This window comes from Canis lupus, chromosome 20 (genome assembly GCF_003254725.2).
Source record: "Canis lupus dingo isolate Sandy chromosome 20, ASM325472v2, whole genome shotgun sequence".
Taxonomy (NCBI): domain Eukaryota; kingdom Metazoa; phylum Chordata; class Mammalia; order Carnivora; family Canidae; genus Canis; species Canis lupus.
Window position 1 is genome coordinate 6,861,915 of NC_064262.1, and position 23,257 is coordinate 6,885,171.

The window sequence follows — 23,257 nt, forward strand, 5'->3', positions numbered from 1 at the left end:
TTTCTTCATGGTCAATAAGCAGTGGCCATTTAGGAAAATTAACTTTTCTGGCCATTTGGAATGGAAAACTTCTGTGGGAAGTGTCATTTGGTTACTGGTTGAGTATTTAAACACTAGGTAGAGCTGTGTTCTTTGTGACTATAATTTCACTGTTTGCAATTCAAGGACAGTCTCCATGTGACTGTATTATAATGGAGACTACATGTGACTCTTTTTTTTCTATCTTGAAAGGTACTCACAAATCTCTCAAGTTGAGCTTTTGAAAGTCCCTTCAAGATTTGCCCCTTCCTCTCTCCAGTAACGATTTTCTCCTTGGCAGTAGTGCTAATGCTATCTGTGCGGTTCAGGTCGGGGCATTCCCAGTAAGATACAAACAGCTATTCACAAATCTAAGGACTTTCTTTTTTTCCCAGGCCTCTCTGGCAGTGTCCCAAGAGTTCACTGGCTTTTCACTCTGAACCACAAATAACAGTGCTACGGAGACAAGTTCCTAGGTCACTTTACACTGGAGAGGCAGATCAGCCCAGTAGCAGAGTCTTCTGAATTGACATTTTTCCTTTGTGTAAGGATGCTTTTATTTTTACTCTTTTAACCTTAAAAAGCAAACAGACTGCTTTTTTACAACCTAAGTAGAACAATTTTCTTGGAGAACAAATGTATTGCATTGAATAGGAAAATTTCTCCAAACATACTGATTTGTTAGCATCTTAGATTAACTTCTGTTTCCATTGAGTTTCTGTAAAAGCCACCAAAGAGAGAGAGGATGAAGAATTATTGAGCAGGACCTGGTGAATGAGGAGGAAGAACAGGAGTTGGGAAGTACTAAACAGGCTTCACAGGGTTGTCAGAAGAGCTCTGGATAGATCAGGGACTTAGGTCCTCTTTTGGTGTGCCACTGCTTCTCAAGGGGAGAGCTTTTAACCCCCTGGGCCTCAGTTTCCCCATTAGTAAGATGAGGAGGTTGCCTTCCTAGACCCATGATTCTATATGGAATACAGAGTTTGGGAAAGTTATTCGAGGAATGACCATAGGAGTTCTATAGGAACTTAACATTTCTTTTAATCATCTTTCAAGGTAAGTTAACCAGGACAACCATAACAAAAAAGTTAGCCAGAACAGATCCCTAACTGAATGCATGAGAATAATTCAAAATATTTAGAGCTGGATCTGCCAAGTATAAGGGTGTTACCCTGATTTTTGCCATCAGCTCATTATGCAATGCTGGGCAAGTCATGCTACTGGACTGCACCTTCATTTTCCTTTCTGCAGATGATTGCAATAATGCTAAACTCACCCATGTGCTGAAAGGCTTAATTAAGGGCTATTAAGTGCTGTAATTACAAGGGAGGAGTTGGTTATATTGAATAAAGTGGCTTACCTACCATATGGGAGGTTTGGATTTTATAAATATTCCCTTAGAAAAAAAGTAGGGACAAAAGGTGAAAAATAGAAGTTAGGTTCTTAAGTTATTAAAACAGTTATGTTTTATAATATCCTTTTTGACAATTAAAGAATAAACTGTATTTTGAGATACACATCATCCTTTCTCCTTGCTGTGTAATAAAATTTTAATTTAGTTTCTGATACTGTATGTCTTTTAGTGCCATCTTAGCTTTTCTCAGAAATCATCTTTATTTGACAGATAAAAGGCAACTTAAGCCCTATTTCCTAGATTGGGGGAAGATTTTGTGACAACACTAAATGGTCACAGAAGGTGGATACATTTCAGACAGGTGAGAGTCCTTATTAGGGATTTCTAGACCCTTTCCTCGTTTATAAACAGAGGCAGCCTGATCATATAAAAAGATAGTGCCAGGATTATAAATTGGCACAACCACTCAGAAGAGCCATTTGGCGTCTTCTAAGTATATACCTGAGAGCAGTGGCTCTCAAAATGTGGTTCCTGGAACTTGTTAGAAATGTACATTTTCAGGCAGCCTGGGTGGCTCAGTGGTTTAGCGCCGCCTTCAGCCCAGGGCCTGATCCTGGAGACCTGGGATCAAGTCCCACGTCCAGCTCCCTGCATGGAGCCTGCTTCTCTCTCTGCCTGTGTCTCTGCCTCTCTTCCGGTGTCTCTCATGAAAGAATAAATAAGATATTTAAAAAAAAAGAAATATACATTTTCAGGCCTGACTCAGGCCTACTGAATCAGAAACACTGGGGAATGGGCCTGATAATAAGTATTTTAAGAAGCTCTCTCAATTGATTATGGTGCTTGCTAAAGGTGAGAACCCCTGGCCCAGGAAAGCTCTGGGATTATGCCGCAAGAAAGACACTGAAGGAAGCTCGCTTCAGGGTAGCCCCGGTGGCGCAGTGGTTTAGTGCCGCCTGCAGCCCAGGGCGTGATCCTGGAGACCCGGGATCGGGTCCCACGTCAGGCTCTCTGCATGGAACCTGCTTCTCCTTCTGCCTGTGTCTCTGCCTCTCTCTCTCTCTGTCTCTATGAATAAATAAATAAAATCTTAAAAAAAAAAAAAAAAAGGAAGCTCACTTCAGCTAAGGGTTCGTATGGAATATCTCATTTAAACCCACAACCTTATCAATTTGATTCTGTTATTAACCTCATTTTTACTGATAGGGAATTATGGCCATAGTCATAGAGCTAGTAAGAGACTTGGGTCTTGAACAGATTTTCTTAACTGCAGTGCAGTCTTCAAAACAGAATCTCAGAACAAACTGGAGCAATTTGTATTTTAATGGATTTGAGGAACATCAAAGAGCACTTTCTGCTTCATATTCAAGACAAAAATCCTTTTTATTGATCATGGCATTCACTGTACATTAGGTACTTTACATTTATTATTTTATTCAGTCTTTGTAACAATCTTTGACGCACATTTATCCCCACTTCATAGATGAGGACTTCAGAGAAGTTAATTTGCCCAAATTCACAGTTAGTAAATACCTAGACCTGAGCCCATACCTATTCCCAAGCCCTTGCTGTTTCTACTGTAGCTAATTTTCTTTCCTTTTCTTCCTTAGTTGGGCTCAAAATCAGTTCAAAATAAAGCGTGAAGTGCTTAGGTTATATATGGATAAGAACAGAGGTGAGTTCTAAATAAAGAAGTAAAATGCCTTTGCCTACCATAAAATTAAGTAAAGAACAATGAGATTATAAAATTTAAAAATACAAAATTTCCCAACGGATGTTTATTCCATTTATACTGACTCTTTTTCAAAACCCATGGAGAGTTTCCTCATTTAAGAGAAATATTTACTTTGTTTTCTTTCCTGTATCATGATATATCTTTGATTCTGGCATAAAACATAAGCTTCTGGGATTGCTTATTAGAGTAATGATTATTTCGTGTCAACTGGCCTAATATGCCAAGATCTTCAGGGCTAAGGGTTTGGGACAGTTCTAGTGCATGTGTAAACCATAGCTTGAGCGATAGTCCACTTCTGAAATTTTTCTTCTAAATGTTCTACTTTTTTTGCAGGTGAAAATCATAGCAATGAATGAAAATATTGCTCTTAGGTCAGCCCTCGATAAAAATCTGAGGAGTGCTGTGACCACGGCTTTCCTCATGCTCCCCGAAAGCTTTTCTGAAGAAGACCTCTTTATAGAGATTGCCGGACTCTCTTATTCAGGTTAGTAGATTTGGTGCTCATATTTTGTGCAAGAAGGAGATGTGTTGTTTGAAGACCATGCAAACAAACATCCCGCTCTTCACCCTATGCTGAAGCTGTGGCACCCCTACTCCTGGATCCCACCACTTCCTGTGCAGGTATTTGCAAGAACCCTGTGATTTTCATCCTTGCCTCCAAGGTCTCTGCCTCTCCACATCTGTGTCTATATGTAGGTCACCCCAGGGTAATCTTGTTGTTACTAATCATTTTCATTGTGAAACAATTTCAAGCTGACAGAAAATTTCAATAATAATACAAAAAACTCCCATACACATTTTGCCCAGATTTACCAATTTTAATGTCTCACCACATTTATGTTATTCTCTTCATCCCAATGTTTTTTTTTTTTTTTTAAGGTTTTATTTATTTATTCATGAGAGACACAGAGGCAGAGACGTAGGCAGAGGGAGAAGCAGGCTCCCTGCAGGGAGCCCAATGTGGGACTTGATCCCAGGATCCAAAGATCACAACCTGAGCCAAAGGCACATGCTCAACCACTGAACCACCAGGTGTCCCCATCCCAGTGGTTTTCTGACTCCATTGTGCATCAGAATCCTCTGGAGGGCTTGTGAAAAACAGATATGGACCAGCCCCCACAGAGCTGCTTTGGCACTCTGGGGTGGAGCCTAAGAATTTGTATTTCTGGTCAGTGGATGATGCCAGTGCTCCTCCAGGGATCCCACTTAGAAAACCACTGCCCTCCTCTATAAACTGTAAATACTATATTATTTTTTTGGTTTATTTTTCTGAATCATTTGAAAGTAGGTCACACATATCCATTCCCCTTTGGGCCAAGTATTTCAATATGTTTCCCAAGAGCAAGAACATTCTGTTACATAACCACAGCATGGTTATCAAATTCAGGAAATTTAACACTGATACAGTACTTTTATCAGATTGATGATCCATAGTTCATATGTTGTCAGTAGTCCCAGTGATGTTCTTTGTAGTGTGTTTTCCTCCTCAAGTACACAATCCAGTCAAGGATCATATTTATTAAGATGCCCTGTCTCTTCTTTTAATCTGGAACACTTTTTTTTCTTTGTTTTATATGACATTCACATTTTGAAGTCTCAGACCAGTGATGCTTATGCCCTGATAAGCATAATTTTTGCTCTTCTAAGCAATCCATGGGGAGACATTTAAAGATCAAACACCCTGTTTCTTAGCAAACTTTCCTTCTTAGTTTGAGCTTTCATTGGTGATTCTTGCTCCAACCAGTCTTTACTATGATGATTACAAAGTGGCAACTTTAGAATTCCACCTCTCCTTGTGTACTAAGGAAAAGCTTTCCCTTCTTCCCCATTCATTATTTATCTAAATCTTAACTTCCTTTTCATTTCTCCTTAAACCAGTTGTGTTCCTCAGAGATGTCAGAGTCCCCTTCAAAGGGAGAGAGAAACTCTTGAGACAATAGAGCCCCTGGCCCCTCACCCTTGCTGCAACCAGAGGGGAGCCTCCCTTCCTGTTTAATGTGTTAAGGATCCCTGTAAAACTTCACTTACAAAAAGTAGTCTGCTACTTGAAAAAGAGTTTGAAACCATTGTCTTGAAAATAATAAATATCTTCTTTCCCAACTTTTGAGTGTGAGTTAGAGAACTCTATGCTGAAAACATTGCAAAAGCAGTTTACTCACTTTCTGAATCCCTGTATAGATAAGATTTCATGGAAGTATAATGCTGAAAGAGACCTTAAAGACCTTACTCGTCAGTCTTTCTCCCAAAATACAGCTAGCAGGACTATAGCTGCAGTTGCAACAGTGGAGAGAAAGAAAGTGATGTAACCTCGGTCTTGGTGGCTTCTAGCTCTACATGGCAGCAGCCCTGCCTTTCAACAGGAAGTGCAGAGGCAAAGGCTTCTGTGGCTAGGTACCAGAATGAATAGGCCTGCATGCAACGTGTGGGAAACGTGGTCACCTTGTAAGGATGATTCCCTCTCCATGCTCCCTTGTGAAAAAAAGATGGACCCAAAACCTTTTATGAAGGGTTAACTTTGTGGGAAAATGATGCAGAGCCTATTTCTACTTTGCCCACACCACTGCCACTCCTCCATCTCCTCCCCTGTGATCAACATCAGCATAATGTGAGGTGGATTTCTAGGAGTTCCTATAAATTCTGAACATTTTCTAAGGAAGTTTCTTGAATGGCATAACTGCTTTTACCTATTAGCAGACTTCAAGTTAGCATTCAAGCAGGTATCAATCTTTAGCTGACTTTTACTTTGCCTCCTGGAAGAGCCGTGTTTTATACTCCTGATTTCTCCTGTATTGTGAGACATGTACAAGGTGTTCAGTGAGTGCTTGCTGACTCAGAACACTATCATTGTCTGTTTTCCTGCTTCTATAATTTTTATTAAGGGCTGCTGTGTAGCAGTGCTGTACCAGACACAGTAGGTAGATGGATAAGTAGATAGATAAGTTGGTAGGTGGGAAGGGGGGAGGATAGATATGTAGATAGATTGATCTTTTATTCTATAGTTGAATCCTCACACAGCAAACAAATATTTCCTGTGTGCCTTCCATGTGCCACATGCTACGCTAGGCCCTAGATATATACCGGTGAGCATGATATGAGTAAGACTCCTCATGGAGTTCATGTTCCCTTAAGCAGAGGCAGACAGTACAGAAAGTAATTTCAGAGAGTGGTAAGTACAATGAAGAGAAGAAAAGAAATCAAGAGGAGGGCCTTTACCTTGGATAGGCAGGTAGGGCCCTCTGGGGTGGCGATGTCTGAGCTCAGATCTCATGGTGGCAAGAGCCCACCTGGAGCTGCTGGGAGAAGGGCAGAGAGAGAGAGTTGCTTCCTAAGAGGTAGGTCCTAATCTCGGTGAACCTGACTTGGGCTTTCTCAGCTTCCAGTTTCTCCCATTTCTCATCTCGTCTGCTCTTTCTCTCTTGCCATTGTATTATTTATTGCTTAATCCAGATTTGGATCTGAGAATTTGGCCAAGGATCCAACATTACTCATTTCACTGAGGTTGGCTTCTTTTTACTGTAAAACTTAGGACACAATACTTGGCACATCCTCTCCAGAGGGAACTCATTCCAACTCTGTGGCCATCCCTAGCTTATGAATGAGACATTTTCCAAAAAAGCTTTCTATAAGCCAGTTGTTTAGAACTGGGAATGTATTTTTCCCATCAAGACAACATTATATGATGTTCCTAAGCCAGGGCACTATATAATTAATGGTTACTTAATCCATAATAAACGAAATTAGAGTAGAATAGTGAGGATGGGGAAGGATCTAGGCCCTACAGCTAGATGCCTTTCATCAGTAAGAGACCTGCCCCAGGCTATGTGTTAAAAGGTAAGCTTTTCCTCCTCCCTTTCTTAGACTTCTGAGAATCCAGTATCCTTGAACTGATTGGATTCTGTCCTGATGGCAAACCACCCAAAACTCCCAAGCCCTCAGAATATTACAAACTTTCAAACGACCCACCAATCTCCTCTTTATTTACAATTTTGACATTTGTTTTCCATTTGAGAGACAATACGTTGTTCCTAAGCTGCATAGGTCAGCATTTCTCCCTGGAAGTGAGTAGGGATGTGGAGACAGGAAACAGCATCTCTCTCCATGTTATTGGACAAGTTCCTGCCAGTAGTTACTAGCAGAGGCAGGATCTGTGTATTACTAGTAGTAGTAATAACCCCTTACTTTTTATATAGTATTTAAGGAACACTTTGACCGCCTTGGGGGTCATTATTGATGACATTATTGTTGTAAATGATGGTGAGAAAGGAGTAGGTGGAAGATGAGAGCCTGCAAAACTGGGAAGGAGAAAGCTTTCTAATCCTTCAGTTATTCTTAGAAGTCAGCGTTGAAGTAAACAGAAAAGGAAAACCAAATGAGCTTTAAAGGGTCACCTTGACCTTTCTCATGTAAGTACGAACTATTAAAATGACTAATTTTACATAATGATCCTGGTTTAACAATTTATCAAATGAATCAGCGTCCCATACCTCATGAAGAATTAAAGCTATAATTTCTTCTCTAAAGAACTTCGCATTAATAAGCATGCAGTCATAGTGAGTCAGTGATAGACTTCAAAAACAACACGTGTAGAAAAGGCAGGGAGTGTGAAAGAATACGACTTGTTTAGGGAAGAACGAATAGGTTGATGTGACTGAAGTCTGTGGCTCATGGCAGAAGAAAATAGCACTTACTGTTATGTGGCAGGAACAACTCTCAATACTTTTGATCTAATAACTAGTTTAATCCTTACAGTCCTCCTTTGATTTGTGTGCTAATTTATTGCCTTATTTTAAGATTAAAAAACTGAGACCCAGATCTGTCTGGTAGGTTCGTGGGTGGTGGCGCTGGAATTCTAGCCCACGGTCTTCACCACTTAACTCCACTGTCTCTCAGGTGTTTTGGAGAAGAGGTTAGGCCCTGGCCAGGCCAGACAAGGCATTGAATACAAAGTTAAATGAGACTAGAATTTGACACCCCATACACAACTAGGAGCCACGGAGGTTTCAAGCAGTGCAAGATGGTGGGAGATTTGTTGCTACAGAAAGATCATTTTGCCAGCACTGTGCAGGAGGGAGAGGGACTAAAAACAGAGAGAAGTCTTACTCATTGAGCCAATGAAAGGATGAGAGTCTCCTGTGCCAAGCACTCTTTTACCTCTATGGATGAAGGAAGTAAAGAAAGCAGCTATTGTTCCTGCCATCGTGGGGCTTTCATTCTGGTTGAAAAGTTGTACAGCAAACTCATGGCAACACTAGAATATAGGAGGAATGCAAGCATGGCTTACATTAGTGTAACCAGGGAAGGTTTCAGCGGGAGGTGACATTTGAACCAAACACCAGTGGTTAAAGACCCACAAGAAGGACCCACAGGACAGCCATCTAGGCAGAGAGGAGTATAGTTAGGACGGTGCCCGTGTCTAACCAGCCTTGTTCCTTCGGTCTCTGGAACAGCACTGGGGCACAGACTAAGCACCCTGTATGTCTTTGTTGGGTGGATACAGTGTGAATGGTGATAAGGGCTTGAATTAGAATAGTATCTCAGCGAAGTGCATAAGTTCTTGTGAGAATAATTGACATTAAACCCTTAACTCCTTTTTTTTTTTTTTAAGATTTTATTTATTCATGAGAGACACAGAGAGAGAGGCAGAGATACAGGCGGAGAGAGAAGGAGGCTCCCTGTGAGGAGCCTGATCGATCCCAGGACCCTAGGATCACTTTGGCCCTGAAACAAAGGCAGATGCTCAACCACTGAGCCACCCAGGTGCCCCTAAACCCTTAACTTCTTCTTTCTTTTTTTTTAAATTTTATTTTATAAAGATTTATTTATTTATTTATTCATGATAGACACAGAGAGAGAGAGAGAGACAGAGACACAGGCAGAGGGAGAAGCAAGGCTCCATGTCGGGAGCCCGATGCGGGACTCGATCCCGGCACTCCAGGATCACGCCCCGGGCCAAAGGCAGGCGCCAAACCGCCGAGCCACCCAGGGATCCCTAAACCCTTAACTTCTTAAATTAATTGTCTTATTTTGTACCTTGCTGCTTTTTTTTTTTTTTTTAACATTATATTACTTCGTGGAAGACAGAATTAGTGAAGTGTTTAAAAGCTGGAGCTTTAGAGTCAGAGGCCTGGGTTCAAAACCTAGCTGCACTCTTACTTTTTTCTCTTCAGGCAAGTTTCTTAGCTCCTTGTGATAGTTTCTTCATCTCTAAAGAAGGGTTTTATATGGATTAAATCAAATCATACATGTAAAGTGCTTAATAGAGTAGCTGGTACATAGTAAATGCTCACTAAATGTTATCCATTGTTATTTTAGATATGTGTACTCACATAGCCACTTTGTGTAATAGATAAAAGAAAGGGAAAGACTACAGACCTGAATTTGAATACTGGCTTTGTAAAAGTGCTTGGACCCTTCTGAGCCCATTTTCTTAACTGTGAAACAGAATAGCTGTCTTGTAATAAGGTTTTCAATGAGATAATATATATAAAAGTCCCCAACATCATACCTCATTGAGAGTTGGTGTTCAGAAAATGATTGGTATTATTTATTACTGTTCCCATATCATTGCTGGCCACACAGGTTTTTCTTAGGTTGAGACACCATTGTTTGCTTATTCAGTGATAGATGGATACTCAGGTTAGCTCCATTTATTATTGTTTTATTAATGCCACTGCTGTGAATCACTTTAAAGAAATTACTTTGGTAGGGGAAGGGGGTAAAGGGGGCCCCTAACTTCCTCAGATATGTTCTCCAAAATGGAATTTTGTTGTGAGTTATAAGAATTACTAAATTTGGGATCCCTGGGTGGCACAGCGGTTTGGCGCCTGCCTTTGGCTCAGGGCGCAATCCTGGAGACCCGGGATCGAATCCCACGTCGGGCTCCCGGTGCATGGAGCCTGCTTCTCCCTCTGCCTCTCTCTCTCTCTCTCTCTCTCTCTCTCTCTCTCTCTCTCTGACTGTCATAAATAAATAAAAAAATTTAAAAATTACTAAACTTGTTATATAATGACAAAAATTTGCAGGCATTAGAATCTGCTTAGATGAGGTGGATTCATTTGGCCCTTTCCTGTCCTTAAGGAGTGAAAAAAAACTTTAAACACTCTTGTGTAAGAGAGAGAATGGGTTTCTTTCAATGCCAGATTGTCTGAACACAGGCTCAGCTACTTCTAGGAATAAGACAAAGCAAGGAAGTTGCCAGTTGAATGATTCTTGGAGAAAAGAAATTAGAAATGGGTGCCAGCCCTCTAAAGAGTGAGTAAACATCCTCATTTCTGGATCCTGGTAAAAGCCAATAAAGAAACTTTTTCTCTAGAGAGCTATTGAGATTTATTCCACGAGAGTCGCACCATCAGAAACCTTGCAAGCAGTGTCACTGGACAACTTGCATATTAGAGATTGACTATTTCAGTAATTTGGGAGCATATTTCTCTATGCTTGGCAAGCTTGAGCTTTTTGCTGAAGCCTCAGATGGAACTCTGCTCAGTCACTGATTAATTTCTGAGAATGTAGTACTCCAGAAGGGATAGTAATTGTCAATAATACCTAATGTTTATGAAGTACTTACTGTGTGTCAGATAATATTCTAACTGTACACATGCAGAAAAATGAGTTTGGGCCCGTGACTCATACTATGCATAAAGTTAACTCAAAGTGGATTATGGATATGAGAGTTAAATCTTAGAGCTAAAACTAAAAAGCTCTTAGCAGAGTGACTTTGGGTTAGACAGTGGTTTCTTAGATATATGCCAAAAGCACAAGCAACAAATAAAAAACAGATAAATGGGAAAACTGTATGAAAACTAAACTTTTGTGCTGCAAACAATACCCTCAAGAAGGTGAAAAGGCAACTAATAACATGGAAGAGATTTACAAATTGTGTATCTGATAAAGAATAGCACCAGAATATAAAAGATTCCTGGAATGCAATAAAAAGACAAATAATCCAGTATTAAAATGGGCAAAGGATTTGATGAGACATATTTTCAAAGAAAGTATACAAATAGCAAGTACACACATGAAAAGATGATTAACATCATTAGTCATTAGGGAAATACCAGTTAAAACCCCAGAAACAGTGCTTCATACCCACTACAATGGCTATAATCAAAAAGACAAGAACAAGTGTTGACAAGGATGGAGAGAAATTGAAACTCTCATGCATTGTTGATAGGGTTGTAAAGTAGTACAACTGCTTTGGAAAAACACTTTGGCCATTCCTGAAAATATTACTATATGGCCCAGCAACTCTGTTCTTAAGTATCTACCCAAGAGAAACAAGAACACATATCCACATGAAAATTTGTACACAAATATTCATCACAGCACTATTCATTAAAAATAGCTAAAAAATGGAAACAACCTAAATGTCCATCAGACAAGGAATGGGTTTTAAAAATGTGATACAGGGGATCCCTGGGTGGCTCGCTGGTTTCGTGCCTGCCTTTGGCCCAGGGCGTAATCCTGGAGTCCCGGGATCAAGTCCCGTGTCGGGCTCCTGGCATAGAGCCTGCTTCTCCCTCTGCCTGTGTCTCTGCCTCTCTCTCTCTCTCTCTCTCTCTCTCTCTCTCTCTCTCTCTGTCTATCAAAAATAAATACAAATAAATCTTTAAAAAAAATGTAATACATCCATCCATCCAATGGAATATTATTTAGCCGTAAACAGGAATGAGTATTGACACAGGCTACAACATGATGACCTTTGAAAACATAATGCTAAGTCGTAAAATACCATTTATTGTACAATTACATTTATATAAAATGGAATAGGAAAATATATGGATACAGAAAGTAAATTAGTCTTTGTCTAGTGCTGGGGTTGAAAGGGTGGAGGGAGACAGTGTCTTCTAATGGGTACAGGGTTTCTTTTAGGGAGGCCAAAATGTTCTAAAATTAGATGGTTGCATAACCCTCTGATATATACTAAAAATACTAAAAAAAAAATTATTTTATATAGGTGAATTATATGATATGTGAATTATATTAAAAGGAAAGCTGTTGGGGATCCCTGGGTGGCGCAGCGGTTTGGCGTCTGCCTTTGGCCCCGGGCATGATCCTGGAGACCCGGGATCCAGTCCCACATCAGGCTCCCGGTGCATGGAGCCTGCTTCTCCCTCTGCCTGTGTCTCTGCCTCTCTCTCTCTCTCTCTCTCTCTCTCTCTCTCTGTGACTATCATAAAAAAAAATTAAAAAAAAAAAGCTACCCTAAAAAAAAAAAAAGGAAAGCTGTTAAAAAATGAATATTAGGGGCATCTGGGTGGCTCAGTCAGTTAAGCATCTGCCTTCTCAGGTCATGATCTCGGGGTTCTGGGATGGAGCCCCAGCTGAGCTCCCTGCTCAGTGGGGAGCCTGCTTCTCCCTCTCCTTCTGCCCCTCCCTCTGCTCATGCTTTCTTTTAAATAAATAAGTAAAATCTTTAAAGAACAATGAGTATTATTTGGGGTGCCTGGGTGGTTCAGTCAGTTGAGCGTCCAACTCTTGATTTCAGCTCAGGGCGTGATCTCGGGGTTGTGAGATTGAGCGCCGTGCCATGTCAGGCTCCGAGCTCACACAGAATCCCCTTGAGTTGCTCTCCCTCTGCCCCTCCCCTCACATGCTCTTTCTCTCTCAAATAAGAAAATAAATCTTTCTTTAAAATTCTGCCGTATTAACATCCAGTTTGGAGCTACTGTTCTTAAATACTACCATATAAGAAATACCCACCTCTGCAACCCACAGTGAAATGATCTGTTTTCATAGCACCTCCTACCTCGGGTAGGGCATGTATCTTTTTATCTCTAACATCTGGCAAAGCTTCTGGTACTTACTAGCCACTTAAATATCTATTGAACTGAATGAAATAACAGCAGTACTGCAATGAGTTTAGGGGAAAGTTAGCCAGTTATTATTTTCAAAGACTCAAGGGCTCCCTCTTCCCCCATCCTTTCCTCATCCCATATGGATATCATAGCAACCATACTATCTGTTTTACTCTTTACAAAGCCTTGTCTGCTGCCTTAACTCATTTAAATCTAAAAATAACCTTGTGAGATCAGTATGTTGGTTACAGCCATTTTCCAGGTAAGAGAGCTGACTCAGAACAGTCAATCTCCAGTCACCACAGGGCACTGCCAGACTTTCCACTGTACGGAGCAGCCCCTTACATCCCTACATTCATACTAAGGCCCCTGGCCGCTGGTAGCATGCTGGAATCACAGAGCAGGCCAACTACAGATGCTTTACAAGCCTCTGTATTTATTTCATTTCAAAGTCAAAGAGAAATTATCCTTTTGGTTGTCCATTGTTACTAGACTGGCAGTTTTCTGGCTTGAGCAGTCAAGAGTTAAACTTAGCAGTAGAGGTATAAAATAAAAGTCAGCAGTCAGTTTTTCTCAATCCCTGTGTTTTGTTGCAAACATCTCTGGAGGTAAGAAAAATTGATTCTTATGATCAAAATGCTGGGTCATGCTGTGCCCACAATTTTATTCATTTTGTTCTGAAGAAATGAGTAATAAGCCCATTTGCTTGTGGTTCCCTGTGGCTGAGCTAGTTCTGCTGCACAACAGTTGGAGAAATCCGATTCGGCAGACGTTTGTCAATGTACCTTCCATGTGCCAGGCAGTGCATAAGGAGCTGGAGGTACAGGGATGAATAAGCCCCCGTCCACGTTCTCAGATCAAGAGTATTTTTTTTAAGGTTTTATTTATTTATTCATGAGAGACACAGAGAGAGAGGCAGAGACATAGGCAGAGGGAGAAGCAGGCTCCATGCAGGGAGCCCGATGTGGGGCTCGATCCCGGATTTCCAGGATCACACCCTGGGCCAAAGGCAGACGCTAAACCGCTGAGCTACCCAGGCATCCCAAGAGTATTTTCCATGCAGATGTTCTTTGGGGGAGGATTTGGATTCATTTGCTTTTACGTTTTAGTGAAATACAGCCACTCTCAGTTACTATCTAAAATGTAAGAACTCTTTGTTGAATGTACAGGAAGAAAAGAAATGACACACACGTTTAGAACTCAGTGGTGATAACAAACTGATCTTTTACTTCAGAGCCAGCCATGTTGGATTCAGAGTCCGATGACATTTAACCCTTCCAAGATTGATAGAATCCATTTATGGGCTCTGAATAAAACCATAAGGATTTACACGATTGAAAGTTAACCCAGCTGCCTCTCCATGCACATTTGCCAAGTTAGCATGTCTGTGCATCCCTTGCATCTATTTAAAAATGCTAGAAGTAATATGCCAACATTATAGAAGTGAGGAAAATGGTGAAAAACTGCAAAGTAGAGTAACACTAGTCACCTAAAATGTCACTACTCTGATACCGAGAGGTGGCTGGACCTTTGCACCTCAATCTCAATTTTAAAATTGGGAATACTTAGTACCTTCATTAGGAGGCTTTGCCAGGACTAAACAAGGTAACAGCGTAAAACACACTCACACCAAAACAACCCATAATAAATATGTGCTTATTAGAGCAAAAACAACATTTTTATGTAATCTTTCTGTCTTGTTTTTTCCTATTTTTATACGAAGTTGTTTTCTTCTTGTACTTTTGTCTTAGTTTCTTACTACTATATAATCATTTTTCATCTAGCCGTGTGTGAGTATTGTAATTTTTAATGGCTGCACACTGTTCTGTGGTAGGGTATGGGATTCCATTGTAACTTATCCATTCCCCTGTTGTTGGACTTTTGGGCTGCTTCCAGTGTTTCGCTTTTATAAATGAGTGCCTCGGGGATCCCTGGGTGGCGCAGCGGTTTAGCGCCTGCCTTTGGCCCGGGGCGCGATCCTGGAGACCCGGGATCGAATCCCACGTCGGGCTCCCGGTGCATGGAGCCTGCTTCTCCCTCTGCCTGTGTCTCTGCCTCTCTCTCTCTCTCTCTGTGTGACTATCATAAATAAAAAAAAATAAAATAAAATAAAATAAAATGTTTAAAAAAAATATATAAATGAGTGCCTCAGTGAATAGTTTTATGTATGCAGTGTATTCACTTACTGGGAAATCTCAGGCAGGTGACTTCATCTCTGTCCTTTTTGCCCGGATGCTAAATGAGGATAGAATAGTATCTGAGAGGATAGGGATGTATGGATTAAATAAAGTAATATAGCAAAGCACTTGCAACAATGTTTGGCACTTAACCAGATGCTCAGTGAGCATTACCTCTGGACCTCTGTTTGGGTCTGTTTCTTTAGGCTCACTCTCTAGAGATGAGATTGTTTCATCTACTGCTTTCCAAAGGATTTTACCAATTTAGTATTATGTCCAAGGACCAATTTCTCTACACCCTCACTAGCAATCATCTCAGGATTTAACTACGTAACAACTCTCTTTCTCTTTAAAATAATAGTGAAAAGGGGCCCCAGGGGGCTTTAGTCAGTTAAGCATCTGCCTTCAGCTCAGGTCATAATCCCAGGATTTTGGGATTGAGCACTACATCAGGCTTCCTGCTCAGTAGGAGCTTGCTTATCCTCCCTCTGCTGCCCCCCCCCCTTCACTCTCTCTCTCTCTCTCTCTCTCTCTCTGTCAGAGGAATAAACAAAATCTTTTTAAAAATAAAATAAAGGTGAAAAAATAAGTTCGTCCATATTTAGGGCAGCTTGTTATGACTGGAACTCACTTCTACTCACTGCCCTGAACAGACCTCATGTCACAAAGGTTGGATCCCAGAGGCTGTTTGTAAATCTTTTTTCCTGAAGTTTGCAGTGTCCAGCTGCTCTCCACAAAATTGTAGCATAAATTGGTCCTCTGAAGCTTTAAAACCTAGCATATTTTATTCCTTACTGAAGTACATACTATTGAGTATCTTTATTTTTTTCCAAAACAATAGTTTGGTCTAGTAATATCTGTTTTGGCCTATAATAATTTCAATGATTCCTTCCTCTCCTGCCCACCCCACCTCCAAGGAGATAAATTGGCAAGGGTAACCATATGTTTGGGTTTGCCCAATTTTTACTTACCCTGGTATTTATTCATCATGCCCACTTCACCCTCAAAAGTGACCTAGTTCAGGGAACCCTGGGTGGCGCAGCGGTTTGGCGCCTGCCTTTGGCCCAGGGCGCGATCCTGGAGACCCGGGATCGAATCCCACGTCAGGCTCCCGGTGCATGGAGCCTGCTTCTCCCTCTGCCTGTGTCTCTGCCTCTCTCTCTCTCTCTCTCTCTCTGTGTGTGACTATCATAAATAAATAAAAATTTTAAAAAATTAAAAAAAAAAAGTGACCTAGTTCAAATGATGAATTACTTCATCACCTGATCCCCTGGAATTCCTCAGCAGCTGGGTACCTGCCAACACTTGCTAACTAACTACTTTCCTGGACTTTCTACCTGTCCAACAAAGGTTTCACTCAGAGTGCTTTCACCAGGCTTCACCTGAGAAGCCTTCACATGTACCCAGCCTATTTTGAACACACATTAGCCCAGTAGGCATTCCCTCAAAGTTTTTACATTTCATCATCTTTTTCCCTCTACACCTTGCTGGTAATTGCCAATGGCATAAGCAGGCTTGGGCACTTCAAATTTGTGTCAGAAGTGGCTCTTCCCATATCAGGCTCCCTGCTCGCTGGGGGGGGTCTGCTTCTCCTTCTCCCTCTGCTCCTCCCCCTCCACTTGTGCTCTCTCACTTTCTCTCAATCTTAAAAACAAAAAAAAAGTGCCTCTATTCTTCAGAACTATTCTGCAGCTCATTTCATCCCACAGGCAAATGTAACATTCCTTATTTCTCACCACTTGCAATTTAAAAAGAGACATCTGCTTTCAAGAAGTTAATCTTAAATGTAAACCTCTTCTTATGAGGTAGGACTCTTAACACTCACTGCTCCTGCCCTTATCAAATATGGTAAAGTTCTTTATATTCATAAAGTACGCAGAAGCCCTTGCACAAATGCAGTAAGAGGTTCAAGCTGAATAAACAGTAGCAAGTAGCATTTGCAAAGACATGTCTAAGGTGAGACACTGCAGCTCTGTGATTGGTCACAGACAGTTTTGCTCACAGAATAAAAAATTATAAGTACAGGTGCTTCTGCGATGGAAAAACAAAAACAAATCAGCTTCCGATGATTACATTTTGCACCTAGGTAACTGCATTTTAACTAGCATAAAAGGCTTTATGACTTTTTTAAGATTTTATTTATTCATGAGAGACAGAGAGAGAGAGAGGCAGAGACACAGGCAGAGGGAGAAGCAGGCTCCATGCAGGGACCCTGATGCGGGACCCGATCCCAGGACTCCAGGATCACACCCTGGGTCGAAGGCAGGCGCTAAACCGCTGAGCCACCCAAGGATCCCCTAAAGGGCTTTATGACTTGAGAGGGTCTGTTTTCCCCCTAACCAAGTGCCTGCATTCCTTGGGTAATGTATTCATGGTTTTAATTAAAGAGGAAAATTGGGGATCCCTGGGTGGCTCAGCGGTTTGGCGCCTGCCGTTTGGCGCAGGGTGTGATCCTGGAGTCCTGGGATCGAGTCCCACATCAGGCAGGTTCCCTGTGTGGAGTTTGCTTCTCCCTCTGCCTGTATCTCTGTCTCTGTCTCTGTCTCTCTCTCTCTGTGTGTCTTTCATGAATAAATAAAATAAAATCTTTAAAAAAAAAAAGAGGAAAATAAAATGTTTTGAATGTGGGATGCTAGTCATCTGGAGCTAGCGTCAGATGAATGTGGGGCTATAGTTTATAGGTCAGGATGTGTACTCTTAGTGGAAAATTTGTTTATCCATTTGTTTTAACCAGGCGACTTTCGGATGGTGTTTGGAGAGGATAAGACAAAAGTGTTGAATATTGTGAAGCCCAACATAGCCCACTTTCGTGAGCTGTATGGCAACATACTGCAGGACAATCCCCAAGTGGTGTATAAAATCCAGCAAGGCAGACTGGAGGTAAACCGTATGTGGGAAATAATTTATGTTGTTTCTAAGGCAAGAGTGATTTTAAGAGAAAGAAGTAAGGGTTAGAGTAGTATGACTAGTGTGACAACATTTTACAGTTTAAAAAGTAAGTTTCATATGTAAACATACTCGTCTGTGTATTTGGAATAATGCTAAATGGTAACATAAGAGAGTAGTAATAAGAAGCCGCCTTTGGGGAAGGGAACCTGGGGCTAATGTGGGAGAGGGACCCGTCTTCATCATGTACATCCTTTTTGGCATTTGAAACTCTTCTTATGCATACTACCAATCAAAATAAGTGAAAAATTCTCAGATTTCCTTTTTCATCTCCAATTCCGCTGGCCTCCCCAGATGTAAATTTACTGACAGTCTGGCATATATTCTCCTAGATCTTTTTGCATGCATTTTTGTATTTATTTGTACATATACACATGTATGAGCAAGTTTGGTCTTTTTTTATTTGGGTTTGTTTTATATAAATGGACTCTTATACATACTCTGATGTTTATTTTTCTCCTCACTTATGTTTATTATGTCTTGGTTTTCCTTTTGATAAATGAAACTTTCTTTCTAGATATCTTAAAATTTATATTATTAAATATTTGAAAATAAATATTAAAGAACTTTTCCTTTGAGGAAAATAATTTGGATTTAAGATTTTTTAAAAAACTATAGAAACTGGGAACTCCTGGGTGGCTCAGTGGTTGAGCGTCTGCCTTTGGCTCAGGGCATGATCCCTGGGTCCTGGGATCTAGTTCCACCGATATCGGACTCCCTGCATGGAGCCTGCTTCTCCCTCTGCCTATGTCTCTGCCTCTCTCTCTCTCTGTCTCTCATAAATAAATAAATTAAATATTTTTTAAAAATAAAAAATAGATAAAACTATAGAAACCAGAGAGTTGGGTTTTTTTTTTATCTTTAGCGTAAAGAACACTGTGTTTTACTTTTTTTTTAAGATTTTATTAATTTATTCATGAGAGAGACAGAGACTTAGGCAGAGAGAGAAGCAGGCTCCATACAGGGAGCCCGATGTGGGACTCGATCCCAGGACTCTAGGATCACGCCCTGAGCCGAAGGCAGAGGCTTAACTGCTGAGCCACCCAGGCATCCCTGTATTTTACCTTTTTAATGTTCTTCCTCTTCCAAATAACAGGGGCAACTAATATTATATTGAATATGGAATTAAGTAATTTCTAGAACTGAAAGGGAACTTTCAAAAAAAAAAGAAAAAGGAATTACTTTAAACAAAAAAAATGAGAGTAATATGAAATGCCCAGAATACCTCCACTCAGTTGAACAAATTTTGCAAGAATTTTTTACTTTTCTCGAGGTAATGTGTGCACATGGTTTATTTTTTTTTAAGATTTTATTTATTCATGAAAGACATGGGGAGAGAGAGAGAGAGGCAGAGACACAGGCAGAGGGAGAAGCAGGCTCCATGCAGGGAGCCCAATGTGGGACTTGATCCCGGGACTCTAGGATCACGCCCTGGGCCAAAGGCAGGCGCCAAACCGCTGAGCCACCCAGGGATCCCTGTGCACATGGTTTAAAAACCAAATGGGACCTCACGGTTTATAACAGAAAGTAGCAGTTCCCTACTGGCCACCTTCTGGGTTCTCCATGCTGCTTCCTGGAGCCCACTGCTTTCATCTTGTTAGTGGGTCCTATGCTTACCTCCGGGTTTCTAAACAATATGATTTGACTGTTATTTCTTGATTTTTTTTTATTTTATACTTTATTTTTGTTATCCATGTCTGGAGGATGAGTATTGTTTTACTCTCCTCTGTCATTTCCATTAATAAGCACACACTTGTGCACATGTGCACACACCCTCTTCCTGCCTCAATCCCTCTTGCTCCACATACGGTTATTTCATTTTTGGTTGGGTTAATGTTCAATATTTACATTATTATGAAACTTACCTTTTCTTCATTGCTGAGATATGCTACTATGAAATTTCCTTTCCTATACAGATTTGTTTTTCTTGGAGTTAATAATTGTCTCATTTTCTTCATCTGCTTGATTTTCTTTGTACCTGTCACTAACTCATACCCTCTTACAAATCTGTATAGCTTCCTGGGATCCCTGGGTGGCGCAGCGGTTTGGCGCCTGCCTTTGGCCCAGGGCGCGATCCTGGAGACCCGGGATCAAATCCCACATCGGGCTCCCGGTGCATGGAGCCTGCTTCTCCCTCTGCCTGTGTCTCCGCCTCTCTCTCTCTCTCTCTGTGTGACTATCATAAATAAAAAAAAATAAAAAAAAAAAATAAAAAACAAATCTGTATAGCTTCCCCCATTATAGACAAATACATCAGGTGTTTTCTGTTTCTTGTTTTTCTTGGGGACATTTCTTCCTGGAGCTCTGTGTGCCCTGTTCTTTCTGGATGGGCTATTTTCTAGGCTTGCTGAGTGGCTGTTCTCCTAGAGCATCTTTTCATTATCACCCTGCCGGTTCTTTCCGCCTCTCTCCTTTGTTAGGTTTTGGTTTTCTGCATCTTCTATCTTCTTTTTTTTTCTTAGTGGCCCTTTAATCTTGGTGAAGTATACCTTTTAGTACCTCTCTAACATAGGTTGCAAGGAAGGTAAATTTTTTGAGACCATGTACATCTAAACCTTCTATCCTTGCACTGATTGATAGTTTGGGCTACATATCACATTCTAGGTTGGAATTTTTCCCTCAGACTTTTTAAGTCATAGCATTACTTCTTTTAGTTTATAAGTGTTGTGTTAAGAAGTCTAATGACATTCAGATTGCCTATCCTTTGGATATGACCTTTTTAACTCTTGGACAATGCTATGCTTAGGATCTTTTTCCAGTCTTACATTTCATGGTAGTCTGTCTTTGTATATGTGTTTTTCACTATTATTCTGGCACTTTATGAGCCTTTCTAGTCTGAATACTCATGACCTCCAATTCTAGGAAGTTTTGTTATTTCTATAATAATTTCTTCATATCCATTTTCTTCATTCTTTCTGGAATTCCTGTTAGCTGGTTGTTGGACCTCCTTGTTTGATCCTTTTTATTTCTCTTTCCTCCTTCTAGCTTTCTTTGGGGTTTTTGTTCTTCTTTCCAGAAGAATCTCTCAAACTGATCTTCTAGCACTACTATTAAATATTTAATTTCCTCTGAATGTTCCTTTTTTCTTATAGCATCCTATTCCTGTTTTCCAAATATATATCTTTTCTCATCCCTTTAGTGGTCTTTATTATAATTTTTGAAGTTTTATCTTGCTCTCTACATTGTCTCTGTTTCTTTTAATGTCAGTATCTGTAAGATTTCTCCAAAGGGACATCATCTGCTCCTTGGCTTCAGATCAGGAAGTATAATATGCCTAGCTGCCAACTTTCAGAAAACTGAGCAAGGGGAAAGGGCTGGGAATTTTCTTTAGACCCTGAAGATAAACATTTCCAAATTCCTTACTATGGCCTGTGAAAGGCTGCACAATCTAATTGATCTCTTATCCTGGGGAAAAGTAAGGTTAGTGGGGACCCCTGAGTGGCTCAGAGGTTGAACGTCTGCCTTTGACTCAGCACATGATCCCAGAGTACCAGGATCGAGTCCCACATCGGGCTCCCTGCATGGAGTCTGCTTCTCCCTCTGCCTGTGTCTCTGCCTCTCTCTCTCTGCATCTCTCATGAGAAAGAAAAAAAAGAAAAGAAAAGAAAAGAAAAAGAAAAGAAAGAAAAGAAAAGAAAAGAAAAGGAAGGAAGGAGAGAGAGAGAGAAAGAGAAAGAAAGAAATAAAGAAAGAAATAAAGAAAGACAGAAAAGAAATAATGCATGAAGGAAGGAAGGAAAGAAGAAAGGAAGAAAGAAGGAAGAGAAAGAAAGAAAAAAGAAAGAAAGAAAGAAAAAAGAAAGAAAAGAAAGAAAGAAGAAAGAAAAAGAAGAGGAAAGAAAGAAAGAAAGAAAGAAAGATGAAAGAAAGAAAGAAAGAAAAAGAGAGAAAGAGGGAAGGGAGGAAGGAATGAAGGACACGATTCTAGTTATAAGCGAGGAGAGAAAGAGGAGAGGGGAGAGGAGAGGGGAGATGATAATGGAGAGGATAAGGGAGAGGAGAGGAGAGGAGAGGAGAGGAAGGTTAGTGGACTGAGCTACAGTTCCTAGCGCTGCTGAGGCTATAACTGACACCCACCTGCTCCTTCCTGTACTACCCATTCCAAACTCCCTTCACCCTCATCTAGTACTTGTGCTGGGCTAGACGAGGTAGCCCAGACCCTCATCCCTGAGGCATCTGAGACCTGGTCACCCTGCCCATTTCAGGGTAGGGTTGCTGCCTTTCCCTTTACTATCTAAACAGAGCAAGGGGTACTGAGAGATGTGTATCAGCAGCCCTACCCCTGATGATCAGGATCAGTTACTTCTGCCACTATGGTGACTCCTTTCCATGTCTGAATCTGAATAGAGGAGGTAGCAATCATAGCGTTAAGTTTAAAGTCTTAAAGTTGTAGAGATGGGAAACACACATTTCCTGAGTGGGTCACTGGGAATGATGGGAAGCAGACCTACTTCTTTCACACCTTGGTTCCCAGATCTATGTGTTCCATCAGTTGGGAACGTGGTACTGTATAACAGGCATTAGTGTAGGATGTGTACAGCACCCCATTCTCACAGGGTATCATCTCCAAGCTGCTGGTTCAGCTGTTCCTCATTGCTCTAACAGGATTTTTTTTTTTTTTTTTTTTTATGATAGTCATAGAGAGAGAGAGAGAGAGGCAGACACACAGGCAGAGGGAGAAGCAGGCTCCATGCTACCGAGAGCCCGACGATGGGATTCGATCCCGGGTCTCCAGGATCGCGCCCTGGGCCAAAGGCAGGCGCCAAACCGCTGCGCCACCCAGGGATCCCCTAACAGGATTTTTTAATGAGGGTACTGTTGGCATGTTAGGCTTTATAATTCTTTGCTCTGTGGGCCCCAAATTTCCCCTTTTTGAGAACTGCTCTATCAGTCTGGCAGCTTTGGTGCAGTGTATGGTAGGAAAAGTGGAGCCATGGTCCTATGCCCATCGCCATACCTCTGTACCTCTTTTGTTCTACAATGGGTTCCATGTGTAATGTTACATGGTACAACCACAATGGTGAAGTGTGCGTTTGTAAGCCCTGTAATGGTACTGGCTAGGTCCTGTGGGTAGGAAAGGCAAACCCATACTCAGAATATGTGTTACTTCCAATTAAGATTAATTACTGCCCCAGGTGTGGAAGGAGTCCAATGTAGTCAACTTCCACCAAGTGACTGGTTAGTCTCAGGAGATGGTCCTGTTATCAGGATTTTAGCTTTGGCTTCTGTTGCT

General features: G+C 41.0%; 1 protein-coding gene across 6 annotated transcripts in view; it reads left to right on the forward strand.

The window, feature by feature from the left end:
- TAMM41 (TAM41 mitochondrial translocator assembly and maintenance homolog) overlaps window positions 1-23,257 on the forward strand; it is a 54,152-nt gene that overhangs the window by 12,790 nt on the left and 18,105 nt on the right. For 4 of the 6 annotated variants that reach the window (XM_049098545.1, XM_049098547.1, XM_049098544.1 and 1 more), the window contains 2 exons: window positions 3,441-3,591; window positions 17,813-17,958. In XM_049098545.1, coding sequence (XP_048954502.1) covers window positions 3,441-3,591; window positions 17,813-17,958 — 297 coding nt within the window. The remainder of the gene's footprint in view (window positions 1-3,440; window positions 3,592-17,812; window positions 17,959-23,257) is intronic. The other 2 variants (XM_049098546.1, XM_025449616.3) reach the window with 1 other exon arrangement.